This window comes from Nicotiana tomentosiformis, chromosome 6, assembly GCF_000390325.3.
Source record: "Nicotiana tomentosiformis chromosome 6, ASM39032v3, whole genome shotgun sequence".
NCBI lineage: Eukaryota > Viridiplantae > Streptophyta > Magnoliopsida > Solanales > Solanaceae > Nicotiana > Nicotiana tomentosiformis.
In genome coordinates this window covers 108302443-108317300 of record NC_090817.1, presented here as the reverse complement: position 1 = coordinate 108317300, position 14858 = coordinate 108302443, and the positions used below count along the sequence as shown (strand labels likewise).

The 14858-nt window shown below is 39.5% G+C and overlaps 2 protein-coding genes across 2 annotated transcripts; one reads left to right on the top strand and one right to left on the bottom strand.

The window, feature by feature from the left end:
- Positions 1 to 2489: 2489 nt before the first annotated feature.
- LOC104102590 (premnaspirodiene oxygenase-like) lies at positions 2490 to 6155 on the bottom strand. Its single transcript, XM_009610340.4, has 2 exons — positions 3673 to 6155; positions 2490 to 3262 (listed from the first exon to the last, which is right to left on the bottom strand). The coding sequence occupies exons 1-2, from the start codon at positions 4582 to 4584 to the stop codon at positions 2639 to 2641; spliced, it is 1536 nt and encodes a 511-aa protein (XP_009608635.1). The 5' UTR covers positions 4585 to 6155; the 3' UTR covers positions 2490 to 2638.
- A 4665-nt stretch (positions 6156 to 10820) lies between these two features.
- On the top strand, positions 10821 to 12117 carry LOC138894558 (uncharacterized). The gene is made up of 3 exons (XM_070179262.1): positions 10821 to 11325; positions 11499 to 11737; positions 11878 to 12117. The coding sequence occupies exons 1-3, from the start codon at positions 10821 to 10823 to the stop codon at positions 12115 to 12117; spliced, it is 984 nt and encodes a 327-aa protein (XP_070035363.1).
- Positions 12118 to 14858: the final 2741 nt, after the last annotated feature.

Genomic DNA, 14858 nt, shown 5'->3' with positions numbered 1-14858 from the left:
TCTAAGTCTACCCGGACATATCATGGAATATAGCTACGCATAAACATATCATGGAATCCGCATATTTAACTTTAAAATAGGTGGAGTTTACTTACCTTGTATTGTAGATGAGATTCCTCCTCAAAAGTGCTCTCAAAATCACCCAAAACCAAATTAAAGTGTGAGGAAAAAGGCCTAAGTCTCGGATTAAAAGTCATCACTGCCCAGCGATTTCCTCTTCTGCGGACCTAGGGTCGCACCTGCGGAAAAATCCATCGCATGTGCGGTTCTCACTAAGGTTGGGCAAGTCCGCATCTGCGGAGAATCATGCGGACCTACACATCCGCTTCTGCGAAAACTGCCTGCATCTGCGCACTCGCGCCTGCAGATGGACCTACGCTCCTCCGATCCTAGGCTTTCCTGGCCTCGTCCGCATCTGCGACCACTTTCCTCGCATATGCGTTCACTGCTCAACCCACTCCAGGCCGCTTCTGCATTCACTTCTTTTGCACATGCGGCCAAACCCTCCGCATGTGCTATGATACCAACACAGCAGCAGGTCCAGCAACTCAACCAAAGTCCGAAATTATCCGATTCGCACCCGAGCCCCCTCTCCCCCCCGAGTCCCCATCTAATTACATTAACACATCCAACAACATAATACGGACTCGCTCGTGCGATCGAAACACCAAAATGACATCTACAATCAGGAATCAGACGCCAAAATGCATGAATTCAACATGAAACTCAAAAACTACCAAAAATACTTCCGCGCGTCCGATTCCTATTAAATCAACTCGGAATGACGTCAAATTTTGCGTTCAAGTCATAAATTCCCACACAGAACTATTCCTAAGCTCGAAATCCCAAACGGACCTCGATAACACCAAAGTTTACTCCAAACCAAATTTAAAGAACTAGAAAAATTTCAATTAACCAACTTCCCACATTGAGCGCCGAAATGCTCCCGGGTTACCCGAAACTCGAGCCGAACACACGCTCAGGTTTGAAATCGTCATACGAACCTATTGGAATCTTCAAATCCCGGTGTCGAGGTCATTTACTCAAAATGTTGACTCAAGTCAAATTTGGCCTCCCTAGGCCAATGTTAAGGAACTAAGTGTTCCAATTTCAACCTGAACCCTTCCAAACTCGAACTAATCATCCCCGCAAGTTATAAAACAGTAAAAGTACGTACGGGGAGTTTTATTTAAGGAAACGAGGATCTAGAAATCAAAACTTACTTGTAGGGTCGTTATATCTCATGCTTCTTTCATCACTAGATTTAGTTTGACGATCAAATAACGTTTCTCGTGAAACACTGTCCTTTTTCAGAGATGCACCGATTGCAATCAAATCATCATTTATAGTCACCTCAGAAAATATTGGCAAACTAATTTGGATATTATTTGACTCCACTCTGCATTTAATGGTGTCTATACCATGGCAAAAAATTACCTCTACCTTCGCTTCTTTTTTCCTCGATTTTTGAATTCTAGCCTTCTTAGCTTGATTTATTTTCACCACATTTGATGTGTCTTTGTTTTTTGGGTTAATTATCTTTTGCAATGTCTTCCTCTACTGTCTCATCTCTCTATTGATTTAGAAATTTCTCACCCGTTCACCTTCTAATTCATCAAGTGTTAAAAGTGTTACTATCTTGGTCAACTCAAAAATCGTCTTTTTGGTATAAAATTTTAAACTTAGAAACTGCAGTATCATTTTAACAACAATAACTTCTCCCACTAGCGCTCCATTGATCTTTGCATTGCCGATTTGTTTAATTATTGTAATAACTTCTTTGACAGACTATGTTGGTCTCATTTGAGCCAACTCAAATTATCTCCCCTAAATTCCTGCAGTTTTTACTTTCTCAAATCTAAAACTCCGATATATAAATACAATTCAACCTTGATGTTGAGATAATGGCATGCCTTAAAAATCTAATTTCCTATATTTTTCAATTCTTTAAACGCTTCAGCTGTCAATGCTATACACTCAAGGAGTTCCACAAATCCTTTATCAATAATATCCCACAATCTAATAGCTTTAAAAGAAAGTAATCATATGTTGATACCAAGCTTCAAACTCTTGCCATCAAACACAAAAACGTGACAATTAGGTAAATATGGAGTATCCATATTTTTTTTAAACATTTTATAAAATCTCGCACATGCTCTGATTAGAATCTCACATAAGCCTGATACCAATTTAAATGATTTTAATACCACAAGAATAATTTAGGCACAATTGAAAATTTCTAAAGACTAAAAATTTATCAAACTAGAGAGAGGACGTGACAGGAGGCTTTTTTATTCACTCATAAACTCTTTAATCTCTATACAATATAGCTACCTCTCAACCTTAGAAAATATGTAGCAGCACCGCTATTTATAATATTACAAATCAAATTTGACTAGAATAAGAAAACTTATTCCTATATGATTTTTGACTGTAAATCCTAATTAAACATGAATTAAATAAACTAGTAAATATTACATCCTAGATAATATAAGAATATTAATTAATTTTTTTTAATATCCAACAATATTTATGGCGTTCTTCGAAGATACAAATGGATACACATACATAAATAAAGCGAAAACAAGATGAGGAATTGCAGAGGCCCTGCTGACATTTCACCGTTCCAATGAAAACACTAAAATTCTGCATCATTTTTATAATTTGTGGCAACTAAATATAAGTCTTTCTGTTTTGCTGCACTTAATCCACGTGTTTCAGTCATATCCAGATCTTGTGAATTAGTTTCATGTGGAAGTTCCCATTCAAAGTGTTGGAGCAATTGGGCCAGTGGAAGTCCAACATTAACTAAACCAAATTGTATTCCTGGACACATCCTTCTTCCTGCACCAAATGGAATAAACTCAAAGTGATTTCCCGTAAATTCGATAGAAGAGTTCTTAAATCTCTCTGGTATAAAACTTTCAGGATCATGCCAACTTTCAGGATCTCTCCCAAGTGCCCATGCATTGACAATTATTCTTGTCTTAAGTGGTATAGTGTATCCATCAATATCTGTTTGCTCCCTACATTCCCTTGGTGGTAGAAGAGAAACCGAAGGATGTAGCCTTAGTGTCTCCTTAATCACTAAGTTTAGGTATGTCAATTTTTCAAGATCTTCTTCATCATACTTTTTCTTTCCCTTAAAGACTTGTCTTACTTCACTTTGAGCCTTGGCCATAATATTTGGGTTCTTAATCATTTCTGACAATGCCCAAATAATAGCTGTTGATGAAGTTTCACTTCCAGCAAGAAAAATGTCCTACATCGACAAACAAATAAATAAAGTCAATGCACTTATATATTTGATTTAGCAACATACATTTGATGATTTGATTAACGATCATCTTTGCATTTTTTATGTTGAGCATGGAAGAATAACCAATTGACCTGTAACAATTAGTATTATAATTTTCTGTGATTTCTATTTAATTTTATTTTTGTGATTTATATTCTTATTTTATTAATTAATAAAATAATTAAATTAAAAAATTATGGGGCTTGCGCAACGAGCCACGGGGATTACAGGTCGCTCCATGTCAAGTAAAACACTTCTTTTTATGCTGGCACCTTTTACAACACTAGTAGTAGTAACTAGTTATATTAAGAAAAAGAAGAAAAGAATAGAAAGGCAGGGTTACCAAAGATATGAGAATATGGGAGCAAACTTACGAAAATCACTGCTTTTATGTTGTCATTTGTGATTGGAAATTGAAGTTCAGCGTTCTCTTTAATTCTTAGGAAAACATCAACCAAGTCTTCACCTCCGAACTCACCAATTCCCTTGTTCCCAGCTGCTTTATTTTCAATATGCTCATTTAAGATGTCCTCCATGATTTCATCAACCTTACGATGTGCATTCACCAATCTAGATTTCACACCGCTCATTTTGTGAAGTAACTTCCAAGAAGGAAACAAATCAGCCACATCAAATCCTCCTGCTAATTCGAGTACTTCCTTCATCAATTTCATAAACTCGTGTCGATCTTTGAATACATTACCGAAGGCTGCTCTACCAGTAATAGAGTTGGTTAACTGAAATATTTTTTCTGTTAAGTTGACTGGAGAACCCCTCATTGAACGAATTGATGAGATGAGGCTTGAAAGCTCATCTTGTCGAATTGCACTAAATGACTTGACCATCTTCGTACTTAGGAGTTCTAGAATGCAAATTTTACGCATTTGTCTCCAGTAGTCACTATATTGGCTAAATACGATGTCTTTATTGTTGTAAAATATGATGTTTGAGGATGTAAGTTGTGCCCTATTAGCAAAGGCGAGATCGTGAGTTTTTAGAACTTGTTTAGCCATACTAGGTGATGATATGATTACAGTAGGAGCTTGCCCAAGTTGCAAGTACATAAGAGGTCCATATTTTTGTGCTAAACTTCTAAGAGTGCGATGTGGAACTTCTCTTCCCATCAAGTGATGCAAACTTCCAATAATGGGAAATCTCCATGGACCTGGTGGCAACCTTTGTTTTCTGTTTCGACTCCATTGTCTAACTAGAATAACAAGGGAGGACAAAAAGAGAAGCAATGAAACTAAGTAATTGGAAAGAGAGGATGAGTAAAAAATCTCCATTGAACACTAAGGAAAGAAAAGGAAGCTTATGATGCATAGATATTGCTTTAACTAACTTTAGCTGCTTTTATAATGGCTCAATACTCAAATATGTGACTTAATTAAAGAAGCCAAAACTCTCCCGATTTTTTATACTAATACCATGTCGGGTGGTCTATGTAGCGCTAAGAATCCACATGGATATCCATTCTAAGTAGAATTTAACTAGTTCGTCCTTTCAGTTTTACTTGATACGTTTTGACTTTTTACGTTCCTTAAGAAATAATAAATAAAGTACATAATTTACCATGATATTTATATTAATTGATGCATATTTTATTGGATTTGAAAAAATAATTTAAAATTAGCAATAAATATTGTGGGTATAACAGAAATTTTTTTTTGTCTTCTCTTGATATGCGTAAAGTGACAAGTAAAAATAAAAATCTATTTTTAGTATACATGCCAAGTAAAAGTGAACGGAGAGAGTAATAATCACCAATGGTGTAAAGAACTTCTACACTATTAAATTATATTTACATGCTATAATATGTAATTTGCCTTATTTCTAGAGTATAAATTTTATATATTGTCGGTGTAAAAAGATTTATCATTGGGTCACTTAATAAAGGCAACAGGGGCGGCTCAACAGATCTCGGGGCCTAAGGCGAAATCATATTCGGAGGCCCTTAATCCCAGCATAATCTCAATAGTGGGATCTAGGGAGAGTAGTTTGTATGCAGACCTTACCCCTACCCTGGAGTAGAGAGGTTGTTTCCGATAGTCCCTCGGCTCCCTCCCTCCAAGAACTCCCCACCTTACTCTTGGGGTGACTCGAACTCACAACCTCTTGGTTGGAAGTGGAGGGTGCTCACCAATAGAGCAACCCACCCTTGTCAAATATACTAATTAATGAGGGAAGAAAATTATCATAATTTATAAATTTATTATATAAAATAACCTCAATCAAGTAACAAAAAATGTACTGTAACACTTTTTTTAATTCTAATTATTTTTATAAATTATATAATATATAATAGTAACAATAATAATAAGAATTTAAAATAAATTTGGGACCTTCAAAATTTGGGGGCCTAAGGTAATGGCCTCACTACCCAAAGCCTTGGAGCCGCCCCTGAAAGGAAATTGCGGGTTCTTCTCTATACATTTGGTAACATTGAGAAAATGGAAAGCACTCTTATATAATAGGTAAAACTACACTAATCGTGTAAGAAAAAAATTTCAGTATTTTTAATCGCGCATATATTTTATGAAGGATTACCTATAGATATCTTTTGGTAACCCAATAGTATAAAAATCTATAAAGCTATTTCCATAATAGCTTTTGGTACGTTTTTCTTTGGATAGGGGATGCATTGTTGGCATTGTTGCTCAGAATGTAGAAGACTATAATATATAACTCTGTAGAGAAAATCGATGCTTTTTTCTGCCTTGTCAAGATTTATGTGGTAGAGAAGACAATAAAATAGGGGAGGGAGAAATTATTGTAAGAAGATGAGAACGGGGTGTGATGGAGAAGACAACGAAAATGGAAGAGGTTGTAGAGGAGAAGATGATGGAAAGGGGTGGAAGAGAGGCAACAAGAAGAGAGGGGAAGGGGGAGTGTTATTTTTATTTTATTTTTTTAATTCAGATTTTGGCTCTTCTTTTTGGTTGATGTGTCCCCTTTCCTCGTTGATTGTAAACAAAACCGGCTGAACGCCAAGGCGGTAAGATAAGTGCTTTAGGCCCCATAAATTTGGAGGTCTCAATTTCATTAGCAAAAGATTTATGAATTTATTTAAAAAAACAAATTTTAAAATTTAATGTAAAAAGTACAATTTCTTTAAATGAGAAAAAGGAAAGAAATTTTTTGCTACCATTATTGATACTTAATGTTAGCATATTATAGGGAATACGAATTATTTTTAGGTTTAAATAAAAGCTTTTTTGAGATAAACGTTTTTTCCCATACTTATATTATACCCACATTTATTTTTTTTATATTTTTTTAACTTCCTCATCGAATTCTCAAAAGCCTTTACGATAAAAAAAAAATTACTCCCTTCTCTCGAAAACTCAAGATTTTGTGGATCATCAGACCAAAATTGGTAAAGCGAGAAATTTTTCTATTATAAATTTTTCACTTTCTTTTCTGTGATGACCTGATAGGTCATTTATAGTTTTACCCTTCATTTCTGTGCTCAGAGACCTCGAATAGCTCCGTTTAGCCTTTCTTGATTTACGTGCACAGTCCGTGTCCTTTTTCGGAAAATTTTTATGTGAAACATTGATGAAAATGTGAAATTTTATTTTACAACTCATTTGAGTTAACTACGGTCATTATTTTATGTAGACGGATCCGGATCGGTATTTTGACGGTTCCAGTGGGTCCGTATCGTGATTGGAACTTATGAGTATGCCCCAAATCAAATTCGGATGTCCCTAATTTAATTTAACGTAATTTGGTTGAAAACTGGTAATTTGAAGTCTAAAAGAATTCCTAAGTTTGACCGTAGGTTGACTTTGTTGCAACCGAGTTCGGATTTCGGTTCCAAAACTTAGAATATGTTCATTTCAGTATTAATGACTTGTTTGAAAAATTTGGTGCAAAACGGAGTTGATTTGACGTGATTCGAACGTCAGGTTGTAAAGTTGCATGTTCTTGAGTTTCTTTGAAAATATCATTCATTTTGATGTGTGATTCGAAGTTCTAGGTGTTATTTTGATATTTTGATCGTGCGAGCAAGTTTGTAAGATGTTATTAAACTTATATGCATGTTTGATTTGGAGCTCGAGGGCTCGAGTAAGTTTCGGATAGGCTACAGAGTGATTTTGGACTTAGAAGAACAGATGATGACCCTCTGTTGCTGGTGTGGTCTGCAAACCTCGCAATTGCAAGGTGGGGGATCGCATTTGCGACTTCTTGCCAAGTCTGTCATGATTGCATTTGCGAACATTTTGTTGGCAATTGCGAATAGGGTCTAGAAACAGTAGAGATCGCAATTGCGATCAATTGATCGCTTTTGCGAAGTTCAATGTTCGCATTTGCGAACAAATCATCACAGTTGCGATGACAGCAGAGATGTAGGTTTCTTCGCATTTGTGATGGATTTCTCGCATTTGCGAGGTTCGCAATTGTGAACCCCATGTCGCATTTGCAATATTTTCACCTGGACAAAAAGCTCAGAAGATGGGATTTAGCTCATTTCTCACAAACTCTCAACCCTAAGCACCCTAGAGGCGATTTTCTAAGAGGATTTTCTTCTTAAAAATATTGGTAAGAAACTTTAATCTATTTTTTTTCAATTACCCATTACTTTCCAAATATTTTCAACATTAAATCTAGGATTTTTATGGTAAAAGTTAGGGATTTGGGTAGTATTGGGGGTTTTTGTAAAATTGGAATTTAGACCTCAAATTGAGGTCGGATTTCGAAACTAATCATATAATCGGGCTCGGGGGTGAATGGGTAATCGGGTTTTGGTCCGAATCTCGAGTTTTGACCAAGCGAGCCTGGGGTTGACTTTTGTTGAATACTAAAAAAAGTGTAAAGATCTTAACTTTATGTATTGTAATTGATTTCCCTAGCATTGATTGTTGATACTAAGTCAATTTTGGTTAGATTCGGTTGGTTCGGAGGCAAATTTTAGAGGAAAGGCTCCGGTTGAGCTTTAATTTGCTTGCGGAGCGAGGTAAGTGTTGGGTCTAACCTTGATTTGAGGGAATTAGGAACCCCTGAACTACATGTTATGTGAATTACATGTGTAATGGCGTATATGCGAGGTGGCGAGTGTATATACGCCGTCTAAGTAATTGTTTTTATGCTTTCCTGTATTTCATTAATTATTTTATCTTAACTGTTACATGCTTTAATTGCTTCCTATGCTTGAACTTGTTACTTATCACTTATTACTCTTGTATTAAAATGTTCGTTTCTTCTATGATTCCATGATTAATTGCTACTTGCCTTAAATATCTTATTTGTACACTTTAATTGTCATATATTTGGCTTGTCTTATTGCTTTGTATCAATCGTAGCATTCTTTGATTTGGTACGGGGTTCCTTATTGTTTTGCTTTCATATTCCTTAATCGTAGAGATTCTTATAAATTGAGTTGTTGAATTGATTACCCTTATTGATTTTGTTTACGGTTCGGGTTGCACGCCGCAACAGATTTTATATGTGATTTTGATATGGTGAAATAAGGGAGGATTATGATATTGATTCTGATTATATGGTGGGATCAATTTGCGCACCGCAACGGATTTTACATATTTTTCTTGATATTGATATGGTGAAATAAGGGATGATTGTATTTGTACGGTGGGATCGGGTTGCACATCACAACGGATTGTGTGTGATGTATTCATTATTGTATTGTGTTAGCTTCTAGTCCTTTCATATGAGCTTCTAAGGGATGATATTTCTAGGTTCATTGATTTCGAGGATTGAGTTATTTTCATTAGTTTACTGCTTCGCTGTTATTTCTCGTTTTCCTTTCCTATTATTATTATTATTATTATTATTATTATTATTATTATTATTATTATTATTATTATTATTATTATTATTATTATTATTATTATTATTATTATTATTATTATTATTATACTGCATATAGGTTATTGTAAGTGACCCGCCTTAACCTCGTCACTACTTCGTTGAGGTTAGGTTCGGCACTTCTATAGTACATGGGGTCGGTTGTACTCATACTACACTCTGTGCTTCTTGTGCAGATTTTAGAGTCGGTCCTAGCGGCGGTCAGTAGATTGCTTGGATTGATTTCCTAACGGAGACTTAAGGTACAGCTGCTCGGCGTTCGCAACCCTGAAGTCCCCTTTCATATCTCTCTAGCTGTTTACTGTATTTCAGACATTTATGCTTTCATTCAGGCTTTTATTTGTATACTCTAGTCGCTCGTGAACTTGTGAAACCAGTTCTGGGATTGTATCTAGACATCGCTGTTATCTTGGTTTATTCAGTTTTATTTCAGTTTTATTCGGTTTCTTTGTATCGTTTAATTGGATTTGTTAAAATGGCTAGAAACTATTTCTAACGTTGGCTTGCCTAGCAAGTGAAAGGTTAGGTGTCATCACGGTCTCGAGAGTGAGAATTTCGGGTCGTGACAAATTGGTATCAGAGCACTAGGTTGCCGAGGTCTCACGAGTCACGAATAAGCTTAGTAGAGTCTGGAGGATCGGTACAGAGACGTTTGTATTTATCTTCCAAAGGCTATGAAGTTTAGTAAAATTTCACTTCTTTCTTTCTCTATCGTGCGATTTTATTCTATCATTGATGATTTAACCATTATATTCTTGTTCTCTCGCAGATGGAGAGAACAAGCACAACATCTACAGCCGGACAGGAGCCAGAGCCCCCTGTGGTAGCTACTACCAGGGGCAGAGGCCGAGGCCGAGGTCGAGATAGAGGCCAAGGAGAGGCAAAGCTCATCCTAGAGCTCGAGCAGCAATACCCGCAGTGGAGCCTTAGACTGATCACGAGGAGGAGGTTCCAGCTCAGACTGTACATGTCGGACTAGCTCAGGTCCTGGAGGGGTTCATAGCCACTCTAGTACTTCAGGACGCTCTAGTACGATTGGTGGGCCTTTTGGAGAGTGTGGCCCAGATCGGTGCATTTCCCGTGGCACCAACAATCTCTCGGGCTGGGGGAAGAGCACAGACTTCCGCTACTCACACCCCGGAGCAGGCGGCTCTCCATTATCAGACTCCATCAGCCCCACCAGTTGGGGTGGTTCAGCCGGTTGGCCGGTGATAGGCCCGCTATATCTTCTAAGGCTTTGTTGAGGTTGGATAAGTTTACCAAGCTCTTTCCTGTTCATTTCAGTGGTGCACCTTCTGAGAAGCCATAAGATTATCTAGACTGCTGCCATGACGTGTTGCGGAACATGGGTATCTAATGGGGTTGATTTTGCAGCATTTTAAATGACTGGTTCTACAAGAAATGGTGGAGAGATAATATGTTGACTAGACAAGCTGGGCGCCTGCACTTACCTGGGATCAATTTTCACAACTATTTCTAGAGAAGTTCATCCCTGTCACTCTGATAGAGAATCACCGCAGGCCGTTTGAGCGACTTCAGCAGGGTAGTATGACTGTTACCCAGTACGAGACTCAATTTGTGAACCTAGCTCTCCATGCCATTATTTTTCTCCCTACTGAGAGGGAGAGAGTGAGGAGATTCATTGATAGGCTCACTTTCACTATCAGGTTACAGATGGCCAAGGAGACTGGAGATGATTACTTTTCATAGGGCTATAGATATTGCTAGACGGATCGAGATAGTTTGTGCTCAGGAGAGGGGGTCAGTGCCTGATAAGAGGCCCTGTCATTCCGGTAGTTTTAGTGGTGCCTCATCTGGAGGCAAGGGTACTTTTGGTAGAGGCCATCCTCCCATGCCATTTCAGTTAGCGCTTCAGGCATCTCACAGTGCTTTAGGGAGTCATCGTCCTTATATACCTCATTCTGGGCAGCCAGCCTACAACGCACCATCAGCTCCTATCAGCGCACCTCCGATTCAGAGCTATCAACTTGGTTATCCGACCCGTTCGGGTCATCTTCAGCTTCAGCTGCCACAGCAGCAGGATAGGTGTTTTAAGTGTGGAGGTACTAGTCACATCAAGAGGTTCTGTCTGAGATTATTAGGCGGCATGCCACAACAGAGTTCTCATGCCATGGTTCTGGCACTGGTTGCTCCATTGCCCGTTCAGCCAGCTAGAGGCAAGGGCCAGGCAGCCAGAGGTTGAGGTTGGGCTGTTGAGGTGGAGGTCAAACCGTTAAAGGTGTAGGCTAGCCAGCTAGAGGCCGTCCCAGAGACGTAGGTCAGAGTGGTGGGGCCCAGCCTCGATTTTATTCTTTCCCAGCTAGGCCTGAGGCCAAGTCATCTAACGTCGTTATCACATGTATTTTTCCAGTTTGCCATAGAAATGCTTCAGTTCTATTTGATCCTGTCTCTACTTTTTCCTACGTGTCATCCTATTTTGCCTCTTATCTGGTTGTGCCTCTTGATTCTTTGAGTGCTCCTGTGTATAATTCCACGGCTGTAGGAGATTCTATTATTATAGATTGTGTCTATCGCTCGTGTGTGATTACTATTAGGAGTCTTGAGAGTAGCGTAGATCTTATATGTCTTGATATTTTGATGTTATCTCGGGTATGGATTGGTTGTCACCTTATCATGCTATATTATATTGTCACGCCAAGACGGTGACCTTAGCTATGACGGGGTTGCCTCGATTAGAGTGGAGAGGGACTCTTAGCCATTCTACTGACAGTGTTATTTATTATGTGAAGGCTCGACGTATGGTCAAGAAGGGATATCTAGCTTATCTGGCCTATGTTTGTGATTCGAGTTCGAAGGTTCCTTCAATGGATTTAGTACCTGTTGTGCGTGAGTTTCCAGAGGTGTTTCTTGTAGATCTGTCGGGGATTCCACCCGACAGAGATATTGATTTTTGCATTGATTTGGCTCTGGGCACGCAGCCTATTTCTATTCCACCATATTGTATGGCCCCACCGAAGTTGAAGAAATAGAAGGCATAGTTGCGAGATTTGCTTGATAAGGGATTCATTAGACCTAGTGTCTCACCCTAGGGTGCGCCCGTGTTGTTTGTAAAGAAGAAAGATGGGTCGATGAGGATGTGTATAGACTATCAGTAGTTGAACAAGGTCACTATAAAGAACAAGTATTTGTTGCCGAGGATTGATGATTTATTTGATCATCTCCAAGGTGCCAAAGTGTTTTCGAAGATTGATTTGAGGTCTGGCTACCATCAGTTAAAGATTAGGGCATTCGATGTCCCTAAGACAGCTTTTCGGACTCGGTATGGGCATTATGAGTTCCTAGTGATGTCATTTGGGTTAACAAATGCCCCAGCAACTTTTATGGATTTGATGAACCGGGTATTCAAGCCCTATTTGGATTCTTTTGTGATTGTATTCATTGATGATTTCTTGATCTACTCCCGCAGTCGAGAAGAGCATGATCAGCATCTTCGGATTATACTTCAGACTCTTAGAGATAGTCAGTTATATGTCAAGTTTTCAAAGTGTGAGTTTTGGTTAGACTCAGTCGTCTTGTGGGGCATGTTGTATTGGTAGAGGGAACAAAAGTGGATCCTAAGAAGATTGAGGCAGTTTAGAACTGACCTAGACCTACTTCAGCTATAGAGATCCGGAGTTTCCTGGGTTTGGCGGGATATTATCGCCGGTTCGTGGAGGGGTTTTCATCGATAGCGGCCCCATTGACTAGATTGACCCAGAAGGGTGCCCCATTCAGATGGTCAGATGAGTGTGAGCTGAGCTTTCAGAAGCTGAAGACTGCTTTGACTACGGCGCCAACGTTGGTGTTTCCCCACAGGTTCTGGATCCTACACGGTGTATTATGATGCATCTCATATTGGGCTCGGTGCAGTATTGATGCAGGATAGCAAGGTGATTGCATACGCGTCGTGGCAGTTGAAGGTTCATGAGAATAATTACCCTGTTCATGACTTAGAGCTGTTGAAAGACTATGATATCACCATTGTGTATCATCCCGGGAAGGCCAATGTGGTGGCCGATGCCTTGAATAGAAAGGCTGTGAGTATGGGTAGCCTTATGTACATTCCAGTTGGTGAGAGGCCGCTAGCATCAGATGTTCAGGCTTTGGTCAATAAGTTCATGAGGTTACATGTTTCGGAGCCTAGTCGTGTTCTAGATTGCACAGTCTCTGGATCTTCCTTGTATGAGCGCATCAGATAGCGTCAGTATGATGACCCCCATTTGCTTGTTCTTAAGGACACGGTGCGACATGGTGGTGCCAAGAAGGTTATTTACTATTGGAGATGATGGGGTTTTGCGGATGCATGGTCGTATTTGTGTGCCCAATGTGGATGGGCTTCGTGAGTTGATTCTTGAGGAGGCCCACAGTTCCTGGTATTCTATTCATTCAGGTGCCGCCAAGATGTATAAGGATTTACAGAAGCATTTTTGGTGGAGGAGGATGAATAAGGATATAGTTACATATGTAGCTCGGTGTCTCAATTGTCAATGAGTAAAGTACGAGCTTCAGAGGCCTGGTGGTTTGCTTCATAGGCTAGAGATTCCTGAGTGGAAGTGAGAGTGTATCACTATGGATTTTGTTGTTGGACTCCCACGGACTCAGAAGAAGTTCGACACGATAAGGGTCATTGTGGATAGGTTGACCAAGTCAGCACATTTCATCCCAATGGCAGTTACCTATTCTTCAGAGCGGTTAGCTGAGATCTACACCTGCGAGATCGTCCTTCTTCACGGTGTAACCATGTTTATCATTTCTGATCGAGGTACGCACCTCGCACTTCTGGAGGCTTGTACAGCATGAGTTAGGCACGCGGGTTGAGTTGAGTACATCATTTCACCCCCAGACGGATGGACAGTCCAAGCGCACTATTCAGATATTGGAGGATATGATTCATGCTTGTGTTATGGATTTTGAGGGTTCTTGGGATCAGTTCTTGCCGCTTGCGGAGTTTGCCTACAATAATAACTACCAGTCGAGCATTCAGATGGCTCCCTATGAGGCATTATACGAGAAGCTGTATTGTTCGCCAGTTGGATAGTTCGAGCCCGGAGAGGCTCGGTTGTTGGGTACCAATTTAGTTCAGGATGCCTTAGATAAGGTCAAGATTATTCAGGATTGACTTTGCAGCGCTCAGTCTAGGCAGAAGAGTTATGCTGACCGTAGAGTTTGTGATGTTGCATTCATGGTTGGAGAGAGGGTATTGCTCTGGGTTTCACCCATGAAGGGTGTGATGAGGTTCGTAAAGAAGGGCAAGTTGAGCCCTAGGTATATCGGACCCTTTGAGATTCTTGAGAGAGTGGGCGAGGTGGCGTACAGGCTGGCATTGCCACCTAGTTTATCAACAGTCCATCTAGTGTTCCATGTGTACATGCTTTGAAAGTATCACGGTGATCCGTCCCATGTGTTAGATTTCAGCTCAGTCCAATTGGACAAGGTTTTGACTTATGAGGAGGAGTCGGTGGCTATTCTAGCCCGGCAGGTCCGACAGTTGAGGTCTAAGAGTTATCCTTCAGTTCGAGTGTAGTGGAGAGGTTAGCCGATCGAGGCAACCACATGGGAGTCCGAGTCGAACATGCGGAGTAGATATCCACACCTTTTCACCAGTCCAGGTACCTTTCTATGTCTGTTCGAGGACGAACGTTTATTTTTGAGGTAGAGAATGTGATGACCTGATAGGTCATTTATAGTTTTACCCTTTATTTCTGTGTTCCAAGACCTTAAATAGCTCCGT